Here is a 19881-nt window from a genome sequence, read left to right as displayed (position 1 = left end):
AAGCCCAAGAAACCAAATGTTAAATAGTGTTTACATTCCAGTGAGAAGGAAAGAAGTGTAGCTTTACATCTGAATTGGGACTCTGGATATTGCGTTCCATAAGGAAGAATGCAAGATTGGAGTTATTGGAGGGGAGTTGCATTGGGATGTGTTTTTTCCCAGGGTTGGAATGCCATGTTCAAAGGTGTGGGGTTAGCTCATGCTAATCCTCGACTCATGACTTTCTAGCATTATTTGCACAGTGCATGTACAGTGCACATCCAAGCGCCACATGAAAGTGCACCGTACATCCACTTATAAAACAAATCTAGAGTTGCCACAAATTTCGCCACTCATTAATTTAGTAATTTTCACATGTTAAAGAGCTTTGCGGCAAACTCTTCATTGTCCCCAAAGGTTTGCTGCAGGTAGTTCACTACTACCGGTAAAGCGCTTAAAACATCTGTCTGGAGTGGTGGTGTAGTGGGCTAAAGCACATAACTGGTAATCAGAAGGTCGCTGGTTCGATCCCCACAGCCACCACCATTGTGTCCTTGAGCAAGGCACTTAACTCCAGGTTGCTCCGGGGGGGGGATTGTCCATGTAATAAGGGCTCTCTGTAAGTCACTTTGGATAAAAGCGTCTGCCAAGTGCATAAATGTAAATCTGTCAAATATTTGTGCCGAATAATATGCTCATTTGCAAGTGAAAATAATAGTGGAAATAATTGCATTTTTTAAATATGTGTTTACACAGCCTTTAAAATGAGATATTTTATGAATTAATAAATGTTATTAAATAGTTCTTACAACATTGTCTTATCAACAACCATCAAGTAATTATATACGGTTCCCGTATATATTTGTTTAAAATGCTACAGGTTCAGAAAAGTTTTAAAACTAGTTTTTACTGGAGAATAATTACAGTATAGCCTCTAATTCTACTCCTGAATTTCATGGTATTTGTGCAACGGATATAAATAGATAGTTACGCTGGAATTTGTTATGAGTGTTTTAAAATAGGAGGCATGGCATGCATTGTAACAGCACATTGTTATGTGACACTACAATTGTAAGTAACTCATCAGAGCCGTGGGACAGCTAATACATTTAAATGCAAATTGGCAAGACGTTGAACCAAATAGCATAAGATGGCATCAAATGGCTGTTAATATGTGCTCTAAAGTGCTAGTTAAGAGCCTTCTCCTGACTCACTTTTTCCAGCAGAGCGTTTATACTATTAGAATTCTTTACAAATGCAGAATAACACTTCAGTGCTCCAGTGACCCCACACCGTTCCCAGAATGCAAATCCAGTGAGTCACAGATTGGCTGCTGTTTGACAAGCCTCTGCAGAACCAATAGAGAAGGAGTGGGCGAGCGAAAGAGAGAGATAGAAAGCCATTTTTTTAACTACCTCTGTATCCACACCCTGTGCCCTGTGGAATGTGAACATTGTGCGGGGGAGAGACACAGTGGCTTCAGCCGTCATACAGTTTGCAAAACACTCATAACCCTCGTCTTTGGGTGTCTGTTTAGGGTGATGATGTCAGAGGAGTGCAATCTTAACTGGAGCAATTCCCCTGTGGTTTTTAATTAAAGTGTTTGGCGAGTTGTCCATCGTTCCCTGGAGGTCTTGTGTACAGTACGCACGTCTCATGACTAATGGTCGCCCAATATGGGTATTTTTAAGGGCCAATAGGTCTGCACGAATATGACAAAAATCACAATCGTCAGTTATTTCCCTTGATATTGTAATTGTGATTATTAATGCAGATTAATAGAAGTTACATTAAATACTTATTTGTTCAACTTCATGCCATATATTTTTATGTAGGCGACAGATTCAAAACAAGCTGAGCTTAATTACTTTATGCTGTTTTATACATCAGTAAATTAACTTCTCATTGGCCAGAGTAGTAGCATGACAACATGCTCTCATTAAAAACTCAATTAAGCCGTCTACACGGCACAATAAATCACTATTTTACACCATGTCTACATTTTGTTGATAATAATGGGAGTGTTGTTGTTTTGTCGCGTTGCTTGTTAAAAGTGATTTGCGCGCCATATTACACATCCAAAATAATTCCAAATTAGCGACTATGTGTTTCACTTTTTGTCTGAGCTTTAGACTGTTTAAAATGTGTGCATTGGGATCGGTTGTCATTTCTAATTGGACTAACTGACTCATTTAAGCATCTCTGATTCGCCATTTCATGGCTCACGTGTCTGGGATTGGTTAGAATACTTAACCGCTGCAAAACATGTTGTAAAAAGAAATCTTTGACCCAAAAGGAGTAGACTTGATGCCAGTGCTGATACCGTTATATATAGAGCAAGGTGGCTAGTGGCCAATATAATGCCAATATATCTGATTCAATTAAGCAAATACGATTTACGCAAAATTGGGAAGATTGCTTTACATTTACATTTATGCATTTGGCAGATGCTTTTATCCAAAGCGACTTACAGTGCATTTATACAGGGACAATCCCCCCGGAGCAACCTGGAGTTAAGTGCCTTGCTCAAGGACACAATGGTGGTGGCTGTGGATATCGAACCAGCAACCTTCTGATTACCAATTATGTGCTTTTGCCCACTACGCCACCATATATGTAATATATATGAAAACATGAAATCTGCATTATTCATTGGCAATAGAGCGCAACAATTTGGTTCCGGAAGTAAAAATCCCATTCATTTATCCCATACATCAATAGATTTTCAACGGTAGCTTATAAATCTTTAAAAACAGACCTACCGTGAACTATGAGGCTGTTCATCGATAGTATATATGCTTCCGCTGAAGCCATCTGTCCATGATATTTCAACTTCATTGTTTAAAAATCATGTTTGATAGCGGAATTCATGCTAAACAACTACATTACCCATGGTGCAGCAGAGAAACATCCACCAATCAGAGAACTGCGGCCAACGAAACCCACGAAACATGCCCCGGAGCGACCGCACGCTCCCATGACGCACTGTGAATGACGTAATCGAGTCGGTCTCCCGTCACCCTTAAACTACTTACTGTATATGTGCATATCGGAATATTTTGCAATAAACGTAAAATATATTATTTCTATACTTTTAATCAACAGCCTTAAATCAATATTTGTATTTATTCCCATCGTTTTGTATTCAATGACATCATTCGCAATGCATCATGGGATTGTAGTTTGTTCCCTCATGAAGGACGTAAGTTGGTTCGGTTCATGGCTCACAACTCTTTCATGAAGGATTTAATGGAAAGTCTATGGAAAAAATGAATGGGGAAAATACTTCCGGAATCCAGACGTCTGAAAAAGTGTGCGGGCACTGTTACAATATAGGAATGACCACTTCTGTTAAATGACCAAGCGGGAACAAATATTGTCCAATGCTGATAAACTCAAAATAGCCAAATATCAGCATCTGAAACAACTTTACTGTTAGGTCGGGATGGGCAATGCCACTATTTTCTTTTCGATCCGGTACCAATAAGTCCAATATCTTCAATACCGATACTTCTATTAAATGTATTTTTTTTTGCAATTTCTTGGGATAAAATGTGTCATTTAAATTTCTTATTAACAACAATTACGCAGAATTAAATGAAATAAGAAATGTCACCTTTAGATATGTTGTTATTTTTGCGTAAGAAGTGGTGTAGTAGTGTACTTGAAAGCAACTTGGGTAACTCAGTGGTAAAGATGTTGGCTACCACCCCTGGAGTTTGCTAGTTCGCTAGTTTGAATCCCAGGGTGTGCTGAGTGACTCCAGCCAGGTCTCCTAAGCAACCAAATTGGCCCAGTTGCAAGGGAGGGTAGAGTCACATGGGGTAACCTCCTCTTGGTTGCTATAATGGGGTTCTCGCTCTCGGTGGGGCGTGTGGTGAGTTGTGCGCGGATGCTGCGGCAGATAGCGTGAAGCAGTGTATATAATCATGCAGATACGCTCACATCAACCATCAGAATGGGGAAAAAAATTTGATCTCTGTGATTTGGAGCGTGGCATGATTGCTGGTGCCAGACGGGCTGGTTTGAGTATTTCTGTATCACATTAATATATAATCACGTCTGAAAGGAACGTTCTGATTGGTGGATCAGCTTAGTCGGACTGTCTGTCTTGCCAGTGCCATCAGTTGAGCTCAATAAGTCCACCTGTCACACAGAGACCAATCATGTCCTAAAATTCTTTCATTTTAATTATCCAATTTTACTTCGACATGTTAAATTATAGAGCTGTTTCTTATTAACTTTCAAACGCTGATCTACAAATCAAATTTTAAATCTTAACATGATTTACAGACGCCATTGTACGCCTTATAATGAACTCTTAAAACAGCAGCTTGGTTTCAGCGTTTTTCCTCTCTGTAGTTTAAAGCACAGGAGTCGTGTGACCTTTCTGAGTTTAGATTAGTGTTGTAATATGAGTCCCAGTGAGGCTGAGTCATGCTCTGTGGTTTAGCGGGATATTGTAGGCTAGTCATGACCTCCCTCATTACGTGGGGTGATAATTGCCCAAACATGCAGCAGGAATGAGTGAATGTAGACGTTCAGAGCCAGAGCCGCTGACTGATCCGACCAGATCTGCTGCCGTACGGATTCAAACACTGACTGAGTTAGGGAGGTTGTGGGAGCTCTGACTAGATGGATTTGGTGAGTTTGTGGTGGGCGTTTGCTGTGAAACTGTTGTGGGCGTGTTGATGATCGTCAGTGAAATCATAATTGGCACATTGTGAAAATGATGTTATACAAGAGTGAAGTTCAGACTACAGTTATCAGAACACATTATATCTGTAGTGATGCCTTAAATGGATAGTTCACCCAAAAATTGCAATTCTGTAATCATTTACTCACTAAACCCATACGACTTTGTCACATTTATTGTATGGAAAATAGATGCAATGAAAGTGAATCTCCTTTAGTTCACAACTGAAGGGTTTAGGACATCATAAGGGTGCATACATATTTTCGGAGAACTATCCCTTTAAAGTTGGAGTCTGCTTTATTGTTTACAATAACTAAAGTGTTTAGCCCAAAAATGGAAAAAATTATTTCATCATTTAACTCTCCTTGATGTTCTGAAATCCGTGTGGAACCCTTAAAGGAATATTCCGGGTTTAGTAGAAGTTAAGCTCAATGTGGCATAATGTTGATTACCTCAAAAGCTAGTTTTGACTTGCACCTCCTTTTCGTAAACAAACAAAATAAAAAAGCAAACATTGAGGTGACAGTGAGGCACTTACAATTAAAGTGAACTGTTCCAATGCGTAAACGTTAAAATACTCACTGTTTCAAGACGTAAACAATATGTGTGTTAACATGATTTTAGTGTCATAGTCACTTGCTAAACTTTTCTGTGTAAAATTATTGCCAATGTTACAACTTCGATTGCATGACGATGTCAACAAACCCAACTGTAAAAATGACGATTTACACAACTTTACAGCTCAAACGATCCACAAGATTTATTCAAAGAATTCATGAAAGTTCTTTTATAGAACTTCACATTTCTGCCTTTAAACCCTCCAAAAAGTGGCCCATTCACTTCCATTGTAAGTGCCTCATTGTAACATCGATTTTTGCTTTTTTGTCTCCCCAAATTGGATTGCCCAATTCCCAATGCGCTCTAAGTCCTCGTGGTGGCGTAGTAACTCGCATCAATCTGGGTGGCGGAGGACGAATCTCAGATGCCTCCGCGTCTGAGACCGTCAATCCGCGCGCATCTTATCATGTGGCTTGTTAAGCGTGTTACCGTGGAGACCTAGTGCATGTGGAGGCTTCACGCTATTCTCCGTGGCATCCATGCACAACTCACCACACGCCCCACCGAGAGCGAACCACATTATAGCGAACACGAGGAGGTTACCCCATTTGACTCTACCCTCCCTAGCAACCGGGCCAATTGGTTGCTTAGGAGACCTGGCTGGAGTCACTCAGCACACCCTGGATTCAAACTCACGACTACAGGGGTGATAGTCAGCGTCTTTACTTGCTGAGCTACCCAGGACCAACGATTTTGGCTTTTTTAAAGAAAAGGACAGACTAGTCGAAATATAATTTTTGGCTGAAGTTTGTCATTATTCACTGAAAACCACTTTAGACTATTGGAATACACACTCACCCCTCTCTTGCTCTTGTGGCCTTTCTGTACATGACATATCTGTTAGGGAATGTTTCTATTAGTTGTTCTAATTGCTGGATGTCCAACTGCTGGAATGCAAACAGTATGTGAGCTGTGATCACATGACCTCCATGTACCTGGGCAGGTGGGACACGGCATTTACCAGTAACCGACCCTCCACTCTCAGCCCTACATACTTCAGTCATTAAATATAGAAGAAAAATGGGTTAATTTTGCGTAAAGGAGGTGTGACCTGTAACATGGTGTCCAGACGGAGTCGAGATAAGAAGGTCATGAAGCTCACAGACTGCTTGTAGAATTTAGATGGTGGTGCAATTACAAGCTCACAACGCAAAATCCGAAATTCATCTTTGTTTTTACTACATAGGGAATTGTATTTTAAGTGTAGACATGAGAATTGTGCTGTTGAAACACAAGCTGAAAATAGAAGTATTGTAAACACGGTGACTTTGAATCATGTATTTTGGTCATTGTAAATGGGGGAAACACTGAAGATGTCATTTATTGCCCAAGTGGCCAAGTTTTAGCGACTGTAGTGTAGTAAATTATAATATTTTTAATTGAATGTAAAACCGTAGAATTTTCCCTGGATGATTATAAAATGGTCTGATCTCTGAAAATGGAGTGAATCTGTGAGCCGTGTGTTTCCTGCAGAAAGATGAACTGTAAACTAGAGCAGAGCTTTACTGGAGCTCATTAATTATTCACGTTTCATACTCATGAGGAGACATAATGAACTGTGCTTTAGGTCATGCTGCAATCGCTTCTGTTGCATTGTTTGTCACTATAAAAAATTGACTTTGACTCTAAGTATGGGGCCGTTTAGTTTAACACAATGCTGCAGAATGGAGCATAAAACAGGGGGTCTGGAGCCATATTTTTAAGCTGAACCTCTTACAACTTTACGTGCCATTACAATGTTTAAAGATGTCCAGGGGTCGGCAACCTATGGCATGCATGAACAAATCTAAACAATATTAAAGTGTGACGAGGTATAGTCAGCAGAAGAGTGATTAAGCCATTCGTGCGTCACAAGCCGGCGGCGCAAATCAATTCGGGCAATGCCTCACTTTCGGTGAATCCCGCGAGTGGACGCATCCGCTTTGCTTTGGTCGCGCTGCGCAGTTGAGCGGATGAAAACCTTAATTTCGGGTTTTATTTGTTGCTTTTTGCTTTCAAAATGACGCATGATGTAAATAAGAAGACCACTATTATTCCTTGATATTGTCAACCCTGCATGCACCCTCAGTAGAGCGCATCTGTGTAGAAACAATATATTTGATGTTTATTGCAAAATATACCCATATGTACAAATTTATAAGTAGTTTAGACTGACTCAATTACGCCATTCGCAGTGCATCATGGGAGCGCGCGGTGGTTTCAAGGGTTTCGTTTGACACTGCTCTCTGATTGGTGGATGTTTCTGTGGTGGACCATGGGTAATGTAGTTGTTTACCATGAATTCTGCTATCAAACACGAACATAGTTGAGATAACGTAGATGGATGGCTTCAACGTAAGTATATACCATCGATTAACAACCTCATAGCTCACGGTAGGTTTGTCTTTAAAGGTTTATAATTTATCTTTGAAAATCAATGAGTCTATGGGATAAATTTATGGGATTTTTTACTTCTAGAACCAGACTTACCGCACAATAAACCACACAGTGATGGTGACTCTCAAGCTAAATTTGTATTAAATGTAGGGGGGGCTGGTCTTCTAAGCAACCAAATTGTCCCGGTTGCTAGGGAGGGTAGAGTAACATGGGGTAACCTCCTTGTGGTCGCTATAATGTGGTTGTCGCTCTCGGTGGGGCGCGTGGTGAGTTGTGCGTGGATGCTGCGGCAGATAGCATGAAGTCTCCACACGCACTAGGTCTCCGCGGTAACGCGCTCAACAAGCCACGTGATAAGATGCGTGGATTGACGGTCTCAGACACGGAGGCAACTGAGATGCGTCCTCCGCCACCCGGATTGAGGCGAGTCACTACGCCACCACGAGGACTTGGAGCGCATTGGGAATTGGCCATTCCAAATTGGGGAGAAAATGGGAGAAAATCCAAAAAGTCAAAATCTAAATTAAACATGGCAATAGAGTTTCAGGATTTTGAACAATTAAGGCTAAGGCAGTAAATGAATAAGAAATATTTAAGATTCCACACAATTTCTTGGTCACTTCTCAAATAAACAAATTTGTTTTAGTGCATGTTTACTAGGGAGGAGCGAGACTAGTCGACTTAACGGTTCTGATGCTGCTAGTCGACACTGGAATTGCTCAATATTCGGTCAATATTTTTCCCCATTAAACTGTTCAACATTTTTACACATTGACGTTTGGCTTTATATTACTAAGGCTGCGCTTAAATGACCATCTTGCTAATGTTACACATTTTCTATATAATTAATAATACAAATATTATTAAAAAGAGGATATCTGGAGCTGACAAAGTTTAATTTCACCTCAAGCTGAAAAAGTCCTCTAGCAAGACCAGCAATGTAGCTATAGAAATCACTTGTGTTCACATTTGAGTCTTCTTTAAATCTGTGCGTGCTTGCAAGTTATTTTCCAGCCGAGCGGGCTGTTTTCATCGCCTCAGGTGAGCGAGGTCCCGTCTTTCACCACACCATGAGGACATGCTAATTTTGTTCATCAAAAATGTATGCTTTTTGCGTAAGTAGCCTAGAAATACAGTTTAGGCTGGGCATGCCTGCTGATCAACAAGGCTACTTTCATAAATGTGCAGATGGCTTAACTGGCTAAACTATCCTTAATTCTGTGTGCACGTCATGTTCAGAACAATACATTAGGTGTATTGTACATTTCTCACAGGCCTTATAGCTATTTTGTTTTTATTGGTTTTAACGTTTTTAACCAAACAGCTGTCGTATTACTGTACATCATAGGCTTTTCAGTGCATTTTCTCTCTCTCGTAGAGTTATTTTCACTGTTTTATTATGTTAAGTAACGTTTACTTACTTTTGATTTACATTTAGATCTGGCCATATTGGTTGCTATTGGTCCTGCGCTATTCATCCAGTTGTTTTCATTAAATATGCCTGTATTCACTAACGTTGATTCATTAAATATATGTCATGCTCTATATTTAATGTAGCCTACAGTGGTAATAATGCAAGGCAAGCACGTCGCAGATAAATGCCCCATTTTCAGCTGAAATTAGCGTCTGATTTGGCTGTTGGAATGTTTTTTGACTGTTTTCTGATGGATTCTTTCTTTTTAGATTAGTCGACTCCAAGGTTTTCGCTTAAACGCTAGTCAAATTAGTTGATCCGCACATCGTTAATGTTTACCTAGAACTAGAGGTCGACCGATAGTGGATTTTGCCGATACGATAACTATGGCGGTGGGACCGGCCGATAACCGATTAATCATCCGATAGTTTTTCACATTGATTTATAGAATGTAAAAAAAAAAAATGTAATCCCTGTGGCAGGGCGGAGGGCGGGGCCGGGTCGTGATCCTACACACCCGGTCCTGTATTAGGCTAATTAAGCCTCTGAGGGATAAAGGTCGACTGCTGAGGATCATGCGGGAAAGGAGGAGGCGAGAACCGGCTTGACGATATAAATAATAGTTTTAATGATAAACTTAAAAGACAACATAAACACACACATGAAGGACATGTCCGTTAACGATCTCTCTCTCCCGCACGATCCTCTGCAGTCGACCTTTATCCCTCGGAGGCTTAATTAGCCTAATACGGGACCGGGTGTGTAGGATCACGACCCGGCCCCGCCCTCCGCCATGCCACAATCCCATTCACTCTTCCCTATGACAGGCAAAGACAAAGAGTCCAAAATTAATAAAATCCCAGATGCAGTTTTTGTTCAACCAAAATCCCAATAATAACCAGATTATATATATATATGTTTTTGATTTGGTGCATAACGCGAAACAAGCCCGAAACACACCCGGGACTCTTATTTTGAAATGACTAAATGGTGAAAGCACTATCGGCAACTATTGACATAGTTTTATGCCGATAATCGATAGTTCCAAAAAGCAACTATCGGTAACACCGATAAAAAAAAGCTACTAATCGGTAACACCGATATATCTGTCTACCTCTACCTAAAACAGCAATTAAAGAATGAACAGCCCCCAAGTCTGTATTGTATTTGGGCTATTTTTAAAGTGACATTTGTTAATTTTGTCACGCTTTTTATGCTAAATATCTTGTTTAAACCGATGAAAATGGTACTGTTATATGTTAACGTTTATAATATTGGAAGTGTTTCTATAAATGCTAATGTAAAGAAGCGTGTGTGTGTGAGATAGATGGTAGAATATGTTCAAATCCGAGTGCGCATTAATTATGAAATTGTGCGGGGCAGCCGTGGGACTGAATCTCTGGTCTTTTCTCATGCTTGTTTTAAAGCGACCAGCCTTGACCCAAAACTGTGGTTGATCCATTTGTCTCTGATTTTCTGCCCTTTACGGCGTAGAAACAGGTGTGTATTTGTGCTATCAATGCAAACGACAGGGAGGAACTGGAACCTAAGTTCCAAAATTCACCTGGATATCCTCTCTCTCTCTCTCTCTCTCTCTACAGGAAGCTGATCTCTCTCGCTCACACAGACACACACACGCTGGAGATGTTGAGGTGTGACAGCAGTGTGTGTTGATGGCTGGATGTAGGTGAGCACTTTGCTGGCCTCTGCTGGAGGTTTTTCGTAAATGCAAATCTATAAATCGTCTATAATGTTGCTACACCTCTCCATCTCAAGCCCTTCTCTTGCCTTTCTCTCACTCTCGTTTCTAATGCGCAGGGGTCCAATGGTGTGTTGAAGGCGCCATGGGGAGCTGCTGTAGCTGTCCCGAGAAAGAGATCATCCCTGACAACCATCACAATAAATTCAAGGTGAGCATCTAAGAAGGTGGGACACTTACTGTAAGTGTGTTTGTTACAATACTGAATACTACATACACTACTAGGGCTGTGTCGATACATTCAATCATCGATATATAGACATCGGTATATCTAACCACACATAGCGTGGATGCTGTAAAGAAGCCATTCGACCAAACAAACACTAGTGTCAAAGTCCCTGTCGCTGGTCTTAAAGAGACAGTACAGTTTTAGCACTTGTTCCAGTACATATCTATGTAAATACTTGTAAATAGTACAAATTAGGGATGTAAACAACAAACATGTAACAATATACTGTATATATGCAATATAATATATGCAAATTCAATACACCATATTTATTGATGTAATATATAGACAAAAAAAAAAAAAAAGCTAAAATGTCACCAAAATGATGAAAAACTAGTAAAATATATTTTTTTAATTGTATATGTCCGTAATTTAATACAAGCATCCTAATCGTTTTATTCGCTGACATAAATATAGCAACTAATAGCTAAGTATATGTCTTTGACTATCACGGTGCATTCAGAAAGTATTCAGACCCCTTCATTTTCTTTTCACATTTTGTTATGTTGCAGCCTTAAGCTAAAATGCTTTAAATGTCCCCATCAATCTACACTCCATACCCCATAATGACAAAGCAAAAACCAGATAACTTTGCAAATGTATTAAAAAGAAAAAACTGAAATATCACATTGACATAAGTATTCAGACCCTTTGCTATGACACTTGACACTTGTTTCTACACTTTGATTGGAGTCCACCTGTGGCAAATTCAATTCATTTGTCTATATAATGTCAGCTGAAAATGCATATCAGAGCAAAAACCAAGCCATGAGGTCAAAGGAACTGCCTGCAGAGCTCAGAGACAGGATTGTGTAGAGGCACAGATCTGGGGAAGGCTACAAAAAATAATTCCGGCTGCATTGAAGGTTCCCAATGAGCACAGTGGCCTCCATAATTCTTAAATGGAAGTTTGGAACAACCAGGACTCTTCCTAGAGCTGGACGCCTGGCCAAACTGAGCAATCAGGGGAGAAGGGCCTTGGTAAGAGAGGTGGTCAAGAACCCGATGGTCACTCTGGTTGAGCTCCAGAGATCATGTGTGGAGATGGGAGAAACTTGCAGAAGTACGACCATCACTGTAACACTCCCCGATCTGGGCTTTATGGCAGAGTGGCCAGACTGACGCCTCTCCTCAATGCAAGACACATTAAGCATCTAATGGACTCTCAGACTGTGAGAAACAAGATTATCTGGTCTGATGAAACAAAGATTGAACTGTTTGGCCTCAGTTCCAAATGTCATGTCTGGAGGAAACCAGGCACCACTCATCACCTGTGCGTTACCATCCCAACGGTGAAGGATGGTGGTGGTTGCATCATCCTGTGGGGTGTTTTTCAGCCACTGGGACTGGGGGACTGGTCAGCGTTGAAGGAGAGCATAACGCGGCAAAATACAGAGATATCCTTAATGAAAATCTGGTCCAGAGCGCTCATGACCTCAAACTGGGCCGAAGGTTCACCTTCCAACAGGACAATGACCCAAAGCACACAGCCAAGACAACACAAGTGTGGTTTAGGGACTCTGTGAATGTCCTTGAGTGGCCCAGCCAGAGCCCGGACTTGAACCCAATCGAACATCTCTGGAGAGACCTGAAAACAGCTGTCCACTGACGGTCCCCATTGAATCTGACAGAGCTTGAGAGGATCTGCAGAGAAGAATGGCAGAAAATCCCCAAATCCTTGTTTCACAAAGCTTGTCGCATCATACCCAAAAAGCCTTGAACCTGTAATCGCTCCCAAAGGTGCTTCAACTAAGTACTGAGTTAAGGGTCTGAATACTTATGCCAATGCCAATGAACATAACATATAACGCACCATTACCACACACAAGATAATCAGATGCAACATAAAGCACAATGTTACATATGTTCACCAGGAGATGGCGCCAAATACATGACACAGACTCAATGATGACTCAAATGACACAGAATGAAACTCATTCTGTGAAATCTCATGACTAAAATCATGTCTGCGTGCTATAAATACCTTTAGTCATTGTTGTGCTTAAACACATAAAACATCAATTCAGTCCAGTGTGTTCAAACTTTTAAGTGGTAGTGTATGTGCACACAGTGTACAGATTCTGATTTCAGCAGTCATATTAAGAGTATTAAATTGGGTTTAGAAGTGTGTAGAGCCTAAAACCGGTGTGCTCTGTAGGTGATAAATGTGGACGATGATGGAAATGAACTGGGGTCGGGCGTGATGGAGTTAACCGAGGAAGAGCTCATTCTGCACACGCGCAAACGAGACGCTGTGAAGTGGCCCTACCTCTGCCTTCGTCGCTATGGCTACGACTCCAACCTCTTCTCTTTTGAGTGTGGCCGGCGCTGCCAAACTGGTCAAGGTGAGACTTTTGATTCTCATGGTCACTGTATAACATGCTTGACGCTCATTCTCTCTCTGTTGGGCCCAGTTCTGCTTTTACTATACAAATGTTATATTGTTATATTTATTTACATTCTTCTCTTCTGCTCCTCTCTGTGTGAAGGAATCCTGATATGTTCAACATTAATAAAGATATGTTACTGTTATTAAAGGGATAGGTCACCTCAAAATGAAAATTCTCTCATCATTTAAATTTTAGAAGAATATTTCAAGGGGCGTAGGTAGCTCTGATGCTGACTACCAGACCTGGAGTCATGAGTTCGTATCCAGGGTGTGCTGAGTGACTCCAGCCAGGTCTCTTAAGCAACCAAACTGGCCCGGTTGCTAGGAGAGGTAGAGTCACATGGGGTAACCTCCTTGTGGTCGCTATAATGTGGTTCGCTCTCAGTGGGGCACGTGGTGAGTTGTGCGTGGATGCCACAGAGAATTGCGTGGGCCTCCACATGCACTACGTATCCGTGGTAACGCGCTGAACATGCCACATAATATAAAATGCACGGATTGACGTCTCAGACACGGAGGCAACTGAGATTTGTCCTCCGCCACCCGGATTGAGGCGACTCACAACACCACCACGAGGACTTAAAGCACATTGGGAATTGGGCATTCCAAATTGGGAAGAAAAGAGGAGAAAACAGAAGAATATCTCAGCTCTGTAGGTCCATACAATGCAATTGAATGGTGACCAAAACTTTAAAGCTCAAAAAAAGCACATAAAGGCAGCATAAAAGTAATCCAGAAGACTCCAGTGGTTAAATCCATATCTTCAGAAGTGATATAATCGGTTTTGGGTGAGAACAGACCAAAATATAACTCTGGCGATCATGATTTCAAGCTTGATTACAATTCCTTGTACCATCTAGTGGTCTACACATGCATCAAGCATTAGGATCAATCTTGTCAAGATTTAGAGTGAAATTTGTGAGGTTTGTGGCAGGGCAGAGGGCTAATTAGGCTGATGAAGCCCGAGAGGGATAAGGGCGACCGGAGACATCAGTGCGAGGGAGAGAGAGTTACGGGCAGCTGTCCGACACGTGTGTGTGTTTGTCTTTTTGTTCAGTTTCATATTAAACTATTATTTATTAGCCGGTTCTCCGATATGCCGTAGATTGGTCCTCAGCCACTCCACGCTCTAGCGGACAACAGCCGCGCCTTCCTGGGCAGATCGGAGGCAGTCCTCCAGCCCCCGGTGGACGGAACGCCCCGCCGCATTCCAGTGGACGGAAGGGGTCTCTTCCGCTCCTGGCAGCGGCCCTGACCGCTCCAGGTGGTCGGTTAGGAGCCCCTCATCCCCTCGCGGTCACCGGCCATTCCTGTGCTCTTGTTCGTGTGTGTTTTGTTGGTGTTGTTTACTCATAACCCTCTCGCTTTCTCCACAGGTATATTTGCATTTAAGTGTGCGCGAGCTGAGGACATCTTCAACATGCTGCAGGACATCATGCACAACAACAGCATCAGTGTTGTGGAGGAACCAGTGCAGGAGCCGGAGCTTCCAGTCACACCACACACTCCCACCAGTAAGAATATACTCATAAACACACTTCTGTCCTCACGGTAATACTGACCTTACTAACCCCATTACTGCTCTTTCCTTAGCTCCTGGTTACTCTGTCCCAACGGTAGCAAACGCAGTCGGACGTTACCCGTCATTTGGCGACAGTTCCTCACGGCCTTCGAGCCGTCACCCGTCAGTGGGCAGTGCTAGGTTACCATCAGTCGGGGAGGAGTCAACACACCCGCTACTGCTAAATGATGAAATGGTAAATTTTTTTGATATTTTTAAGGGGTGCTGTTATAATCTAAGCATTTATTGCTTACATAGCAGACGATAAAACAGGTGAAAAAATGTATAGACTAACTGTACATTATAGGGAGGACTCAAGCTAAATCTATAGATGAAAATATTTGTATACAAAGGATTTTTGGGACTTTGTCTATGATAACGATGATGAGACAAAAAAAAATGCGTCATGGCAATAATCAAGCGGTTTTAATTAAAATTTGACAAGAAAACAATTATACTGCAATATATTTACTAGGGGGCCTAGCATGTTTTGACGCTGACTATCACACCTGGAGTTGTGAGTTCGAATCCAGGGCGTGCTGAGTGACTCCAGTCAGGTCTCCTAAGCAACCAAATTGGCCTGGTTGCTAGGGAGGGTAGAGTCACATGGGGTAACCTCCTCGTGGTGGTGATTAGTGGTTCTCGCTCTCAATGGGGCGTGTGGTGAGTTGTGTGTGGATCGTGGAGAGTAGCATGAGCCTCCACGTGCTGTGAGTCTCCGCGGTGTCGTGCACAACGAGTCACGTGATCAGATGCGGGGATTGACGGTCTCAGAAGCGGAGGCAACTGAGATGCATGTTTGTGTTGTGCTTCTGGATGTTTGTTTTCTTCACTGTATAAACTGCGCGTTGCCCACACAGCTGAAGTTTCACTTACTGCCCTCTGGAGTAAACAGGTGGTACTACAAATTTGCATTTCTCAGGAAAGCATTGCGATTAAATGAGTTTATTTTTTTAACGCATAATTTTTTGTAAAATTAATCGCACGTTATTAACGCGTTAAATCAGAAGCCCTAATATATATATATATATATATATATATATATATATATATATATATATATATACAGTGTATATATATACACTGTATATATGTATACACTGTATATGTGTGACAATAGTCAGGTACAGTATATCCACAACAAAAATGTAATATCTGCACAATGAAGCCATTGAGCAGCTGAACTTAAACTAAGTTACGTACTAGTCAGAATGTGTAACTTGCTTTGTGAATACGCTGTTTACTTAAAAACACATGACATGTAACACAAAATCCTAAACAGAATTCACAAAAGAGTACTTCTATAACGTAGCTGCTAATTCAGTATATTCAGTGTATTCTATTCAGGTTTTCAGGGCAGTTTTCTTCTGTTTAATCTTACACATAAACATTCATCTCTAACATGTTTGATACATGAAGTAGTTTATACATGTTTCAAAATATCTCATGCATGTTTTTGTCATTTTGCATATTATCATCATCTAAAATATGTTATTTCTGTTGCATAAAATAATAGGTCGAAATTAATGAATGGGACATGATAAAATAAGGGCATTTTATTCAAAGACAAAAATGATGCACCGATGTGGAATTTATCCTCACAGAGCAACATGAGTTGGTCTTTCATTCACACATACACAAAACTGGTTGGCTCTTTTAACCTGGGCTGTTAAGCAACCAATCAGAGTACCCTAGCAACAACATAGCAACACCCTAGCACTTAGGCGGTGAGTTTTGCATGGGTAAGCAGCACTACTATTTCATATTCTTCATCTTTTGATAAATATTGTATGAACTGTCGTTGCAGGTGCACACTTATGTCAACACAACAGGTCTGCAAGATGAGCGGCGCTGTCGCACCAGTGGCCACGCCCCTCTGGAAATCCAGACGCCTAATTCAGAGAGCGCGATTCCAGCATCGCCCAATGAGGTCGAACCGCAGGTGGTTTTGGAGCCAGAGAGTGTTACGTTTGTGTTAGGCCCCACCCCTGTACAGCGACAAATGCTGCTTAAAGAGAGGCCGCGAGATTTCAGCGAGCAGGACTTAGGTGCGGTCAGTTCTAGTGTAAAACATGCTGGAAAGACCGTAAATGGCTGCGCGGGATCCGGGACAGACTGCGACACCGGTTATGACAGCGACGAGCGAAAGGAGGCGTCGCACGAGCAATACAATGGAGTGGCCCCTCCTAGACGCAACAGACCCCCAGTGCCTCTACCCGACACCCACAACGCCAATAACTCCGCCCAGAGGCGGACTGCACTGCTCAACTACGAGAACTTGCCAGCATTGCCTCCCGTGTGGGAGACTCGCAAACCGTACAGCGAGGCAGAGGACGAAGAGGAACTCAAGTCGCCCTCTCTCAACGGATTTCATCTGCCACATTCCTTCGACCCCCAACACAACTACGTCAACACAGAAAACGTCACGGTGCAGTTCAGCGCGCACAACCTCCAAAGTTCCAGCGCTCAACCTACAGTCTTCAACTTTGACCTCCGAAGGCTCGGGGTGGGCGACCCGCTCCGGCAGCTCAACTACATTGAGTTGGAGATGGACAAAGTATCGGACTCCAGTGGGCCTCAAACACCCACCACACCCTTACCACCCACCCCTACGCGGCGGACAGAGCTGTACACGGTTATAGACATCGCACGCACGGCCGCTATGTCCAGCCTGCAGAAAGCACAGCCACGTGACGACGGCACATCCAGGAAAACTCGACACAACAGCACGGACCTGCCCATGTGATTCGACCCGGCACTGATCACTGCTGCGGTTCTTTTATGAATTCAGTAATAAAGTTGCTTTTGCTTGTCCAATTGAAGAAATTGAAGCCTATTTTATGACCATTACAATTTTTAATATTGTGACATTATTTTCATGACAATTAAGCGCACTTTGCCCCAGGGTCTGGGTAGCTCAGTGAGTAAAGACGCTGATTACCACACCTGGAGTCACGAATCCAGTGACTCCAGTTAGGTCTCCTAAGCAACCAAATTGGCCCGGTTGCTAGGGAGGGTAGAGTCACATGGGGTAACCTCCTTGTGGTCACTATAATGCGGTTCTCGCTCTCGGGTGGGGCGTGTGGTGAGTTGTATGTGGATGCCGTGGAGAATAGCGTGAAGCCTCCAAACATGCGACGTACGTCTCCATGGTAACGCACTCAACAAGTCATGTGATAAGATGCGTGGATTGACGGTCTCAGACGTGGAGGCAACTGAGATTCGTCCTCCGCCACCTCGATTGACGTGACTCACTACGCCACCAGGAGGACTTAAGAGCGCATGGGGAATTCCAAATTGGGGAGAAAAGGGGGAAAACACAAATTTGCCCCCCTAAATTCCAATTTTCCATTATGCATTGGGATATTTTAGTTTGAGTTTTTTTTTTTCGATTCCCATTTTTCTCAATTGGGATTTAGAGCAGATTCTCCTGACTATAATACAGTATTGTGATAAATAATACCATTGTGAATAAATACTTTTAAAAAATGCCATTTAAATAATAAAACCACCATCGTAAATAAATACTTTTACCCATCCAAAAAAAAAAAAATATATATATATATATATATATATATATATATATATATATATATATATATATATATATATATAGTTTAAATAATAATAAATTGAAGGTGGCACAATAAATACCACCATCTTGAATAAAAACGTTTTAATAATATTTTTTTTTTATTTGACATTTTGGTGGAGGACATGAATAAAATGTCATGAAAATAACAATAAAAATGCTTAAAATGGACCTAAAATGAGCTTCATTGTTCTTTTTGAAACATATTTCTTCTCCAGTTCAGATATGTTCGCCCGCACACACAGCAGATGTGCTGTTGTTTTGTACTTCAGCGATTTACTGATTCGCATACGTACGATGTATTTGCAACAGACAAATAAACGCTCATTAAACGTCACGTGACGTAAAGGCAGGTACGGAACGGAAAATAACACGACAGGTATAAATGAGGATGCACAACGGTTTTCCAGACCTCATTCACAAATGCTGTGATGTTTTCTCCTGTTTTGATGTCGAAGTGTTTGAAATAAAACATTTTAGTTACTTGATGTAAAACACTCATTTTGCACTTGAGAGCAATAAATGATGCTCACGGTATTCTAGAATCACACGGTACACTGCAGTCACTTTAAATGCTCATTCTTACTCCATAACCCTTCTGCTCTCTGAACAGTGGCATGTGTTTTATCTCTCCGCTCGCGTCTGTCCACCAAAGACACTCTCGCTGCCCTGTTTGGGTACACTTCGATCCGGTAATGTCTTTCAGAGCAGCGCCTGGTGAGATGTTGCAGATCTCATGGATCCCTTCTGTGCAGGAAAGGCTCATCAAGTGCATCAGTAGGATAGTCGGATCATTGCAACAATATGAATAGAAGTATTTGTCTGTTTTCAGAGGGAGAATGTATCAGGTGCTGTGTGTGGAGTCTCCCTTCATATGCATCACTGTGTCTTACGGGCTAAAGTGCTTGTATCATTCAAAGCAAGCTTGAATGTTACTCTTAAAAGTTTCCAAACAGACTGTAGACTGTTCTATACATCCTGTTTATATTGTAAAGTTTATTTTACGCTCGAATTGCATTATTATCATGTTATTTTCTACCATTTTGAGAGAGACTGTGCAAATATAGGAACATTTACGTGTACCAAACATTCATTAATTTTAGAAACAAATGAGTGCTATCGAAATAATTGCAAAAAATATAGATTATTTGCCAAATCCTTTTTTCTAGGATGTGAGAAATCGAGTGATTGATTCAAATATCCCTTGCATGGGTCGAGTTTTTTTATTTTATTTCAGTTAATATGCATTGTGTGTGTGTGTGTGTGTG

At 41.6% G+C, this 19881-nt stretch overlaps 1 protein-coding gene across 3 annotated transcripts in view; it reads left to right on the top strand.

The window, feature by feature from the left end:
- frs2a (fibroblast growth factor receptor substrate 2a) overlaps window positions 1–18562 on the top strand; it is a 34054-nt gene extending 15492 nt beyond the window's left edge. For 2 of the 3 annotated variants that reach the window (XM_052118554.1, XM_052118556.1), the window contains exons 2-7: window positions 10685–10770; window positions 10902–10993; window positions 13230–13416; window positions 14837–14974; window positions 15054–15217; window positions 16829–18562. In XM_052118554.1, the coding sequence (XP_051974514.1) occupies window positions 10928–10993; window positions 13230–13416; window positions 14837–14974; window positions 15054–15217; window positions 16829–17767 (1494 nt within the window). In that variant the 5' untranslated portion in view covers window positions 10685–10770; window positions 10902–10927 and the 3' untranslated portion in view covers window positions 17768–18562. Of the gene's footprint in view, window positions 1–4530; window positions 4624–10684; window positions 10771–10901; window positions 10994–13229; window positions 13417–14836; window positions 14975–15053; window positions 15218–16828 lie in introns of those variants that run through there. The other variant, XM_052118555.1, reaches the window with a different exon arrangement.
- Window positions 18563–19881: the final 1319 nt, after the last annotated feature.

This window comes from Xyrauchen texanus, chromosome 45, assembly GCF_025860055.1.
Source record: "Xyrauchen texanus isolate HMW12.3.18 chromosome 45, RBS_HiC_50CHRs, whole genome shotgun sequence".
Classification (NCBI taxonomy): Eukaryota; Metazoa; Chordata; class Actinopteri; order Cypriniformes; family Catostomidae; genus Xyrauchen; species Xyrauchen texanus.
This window is presented reverse-complemented; position numbering and strand designations above follow the sequence as displayed.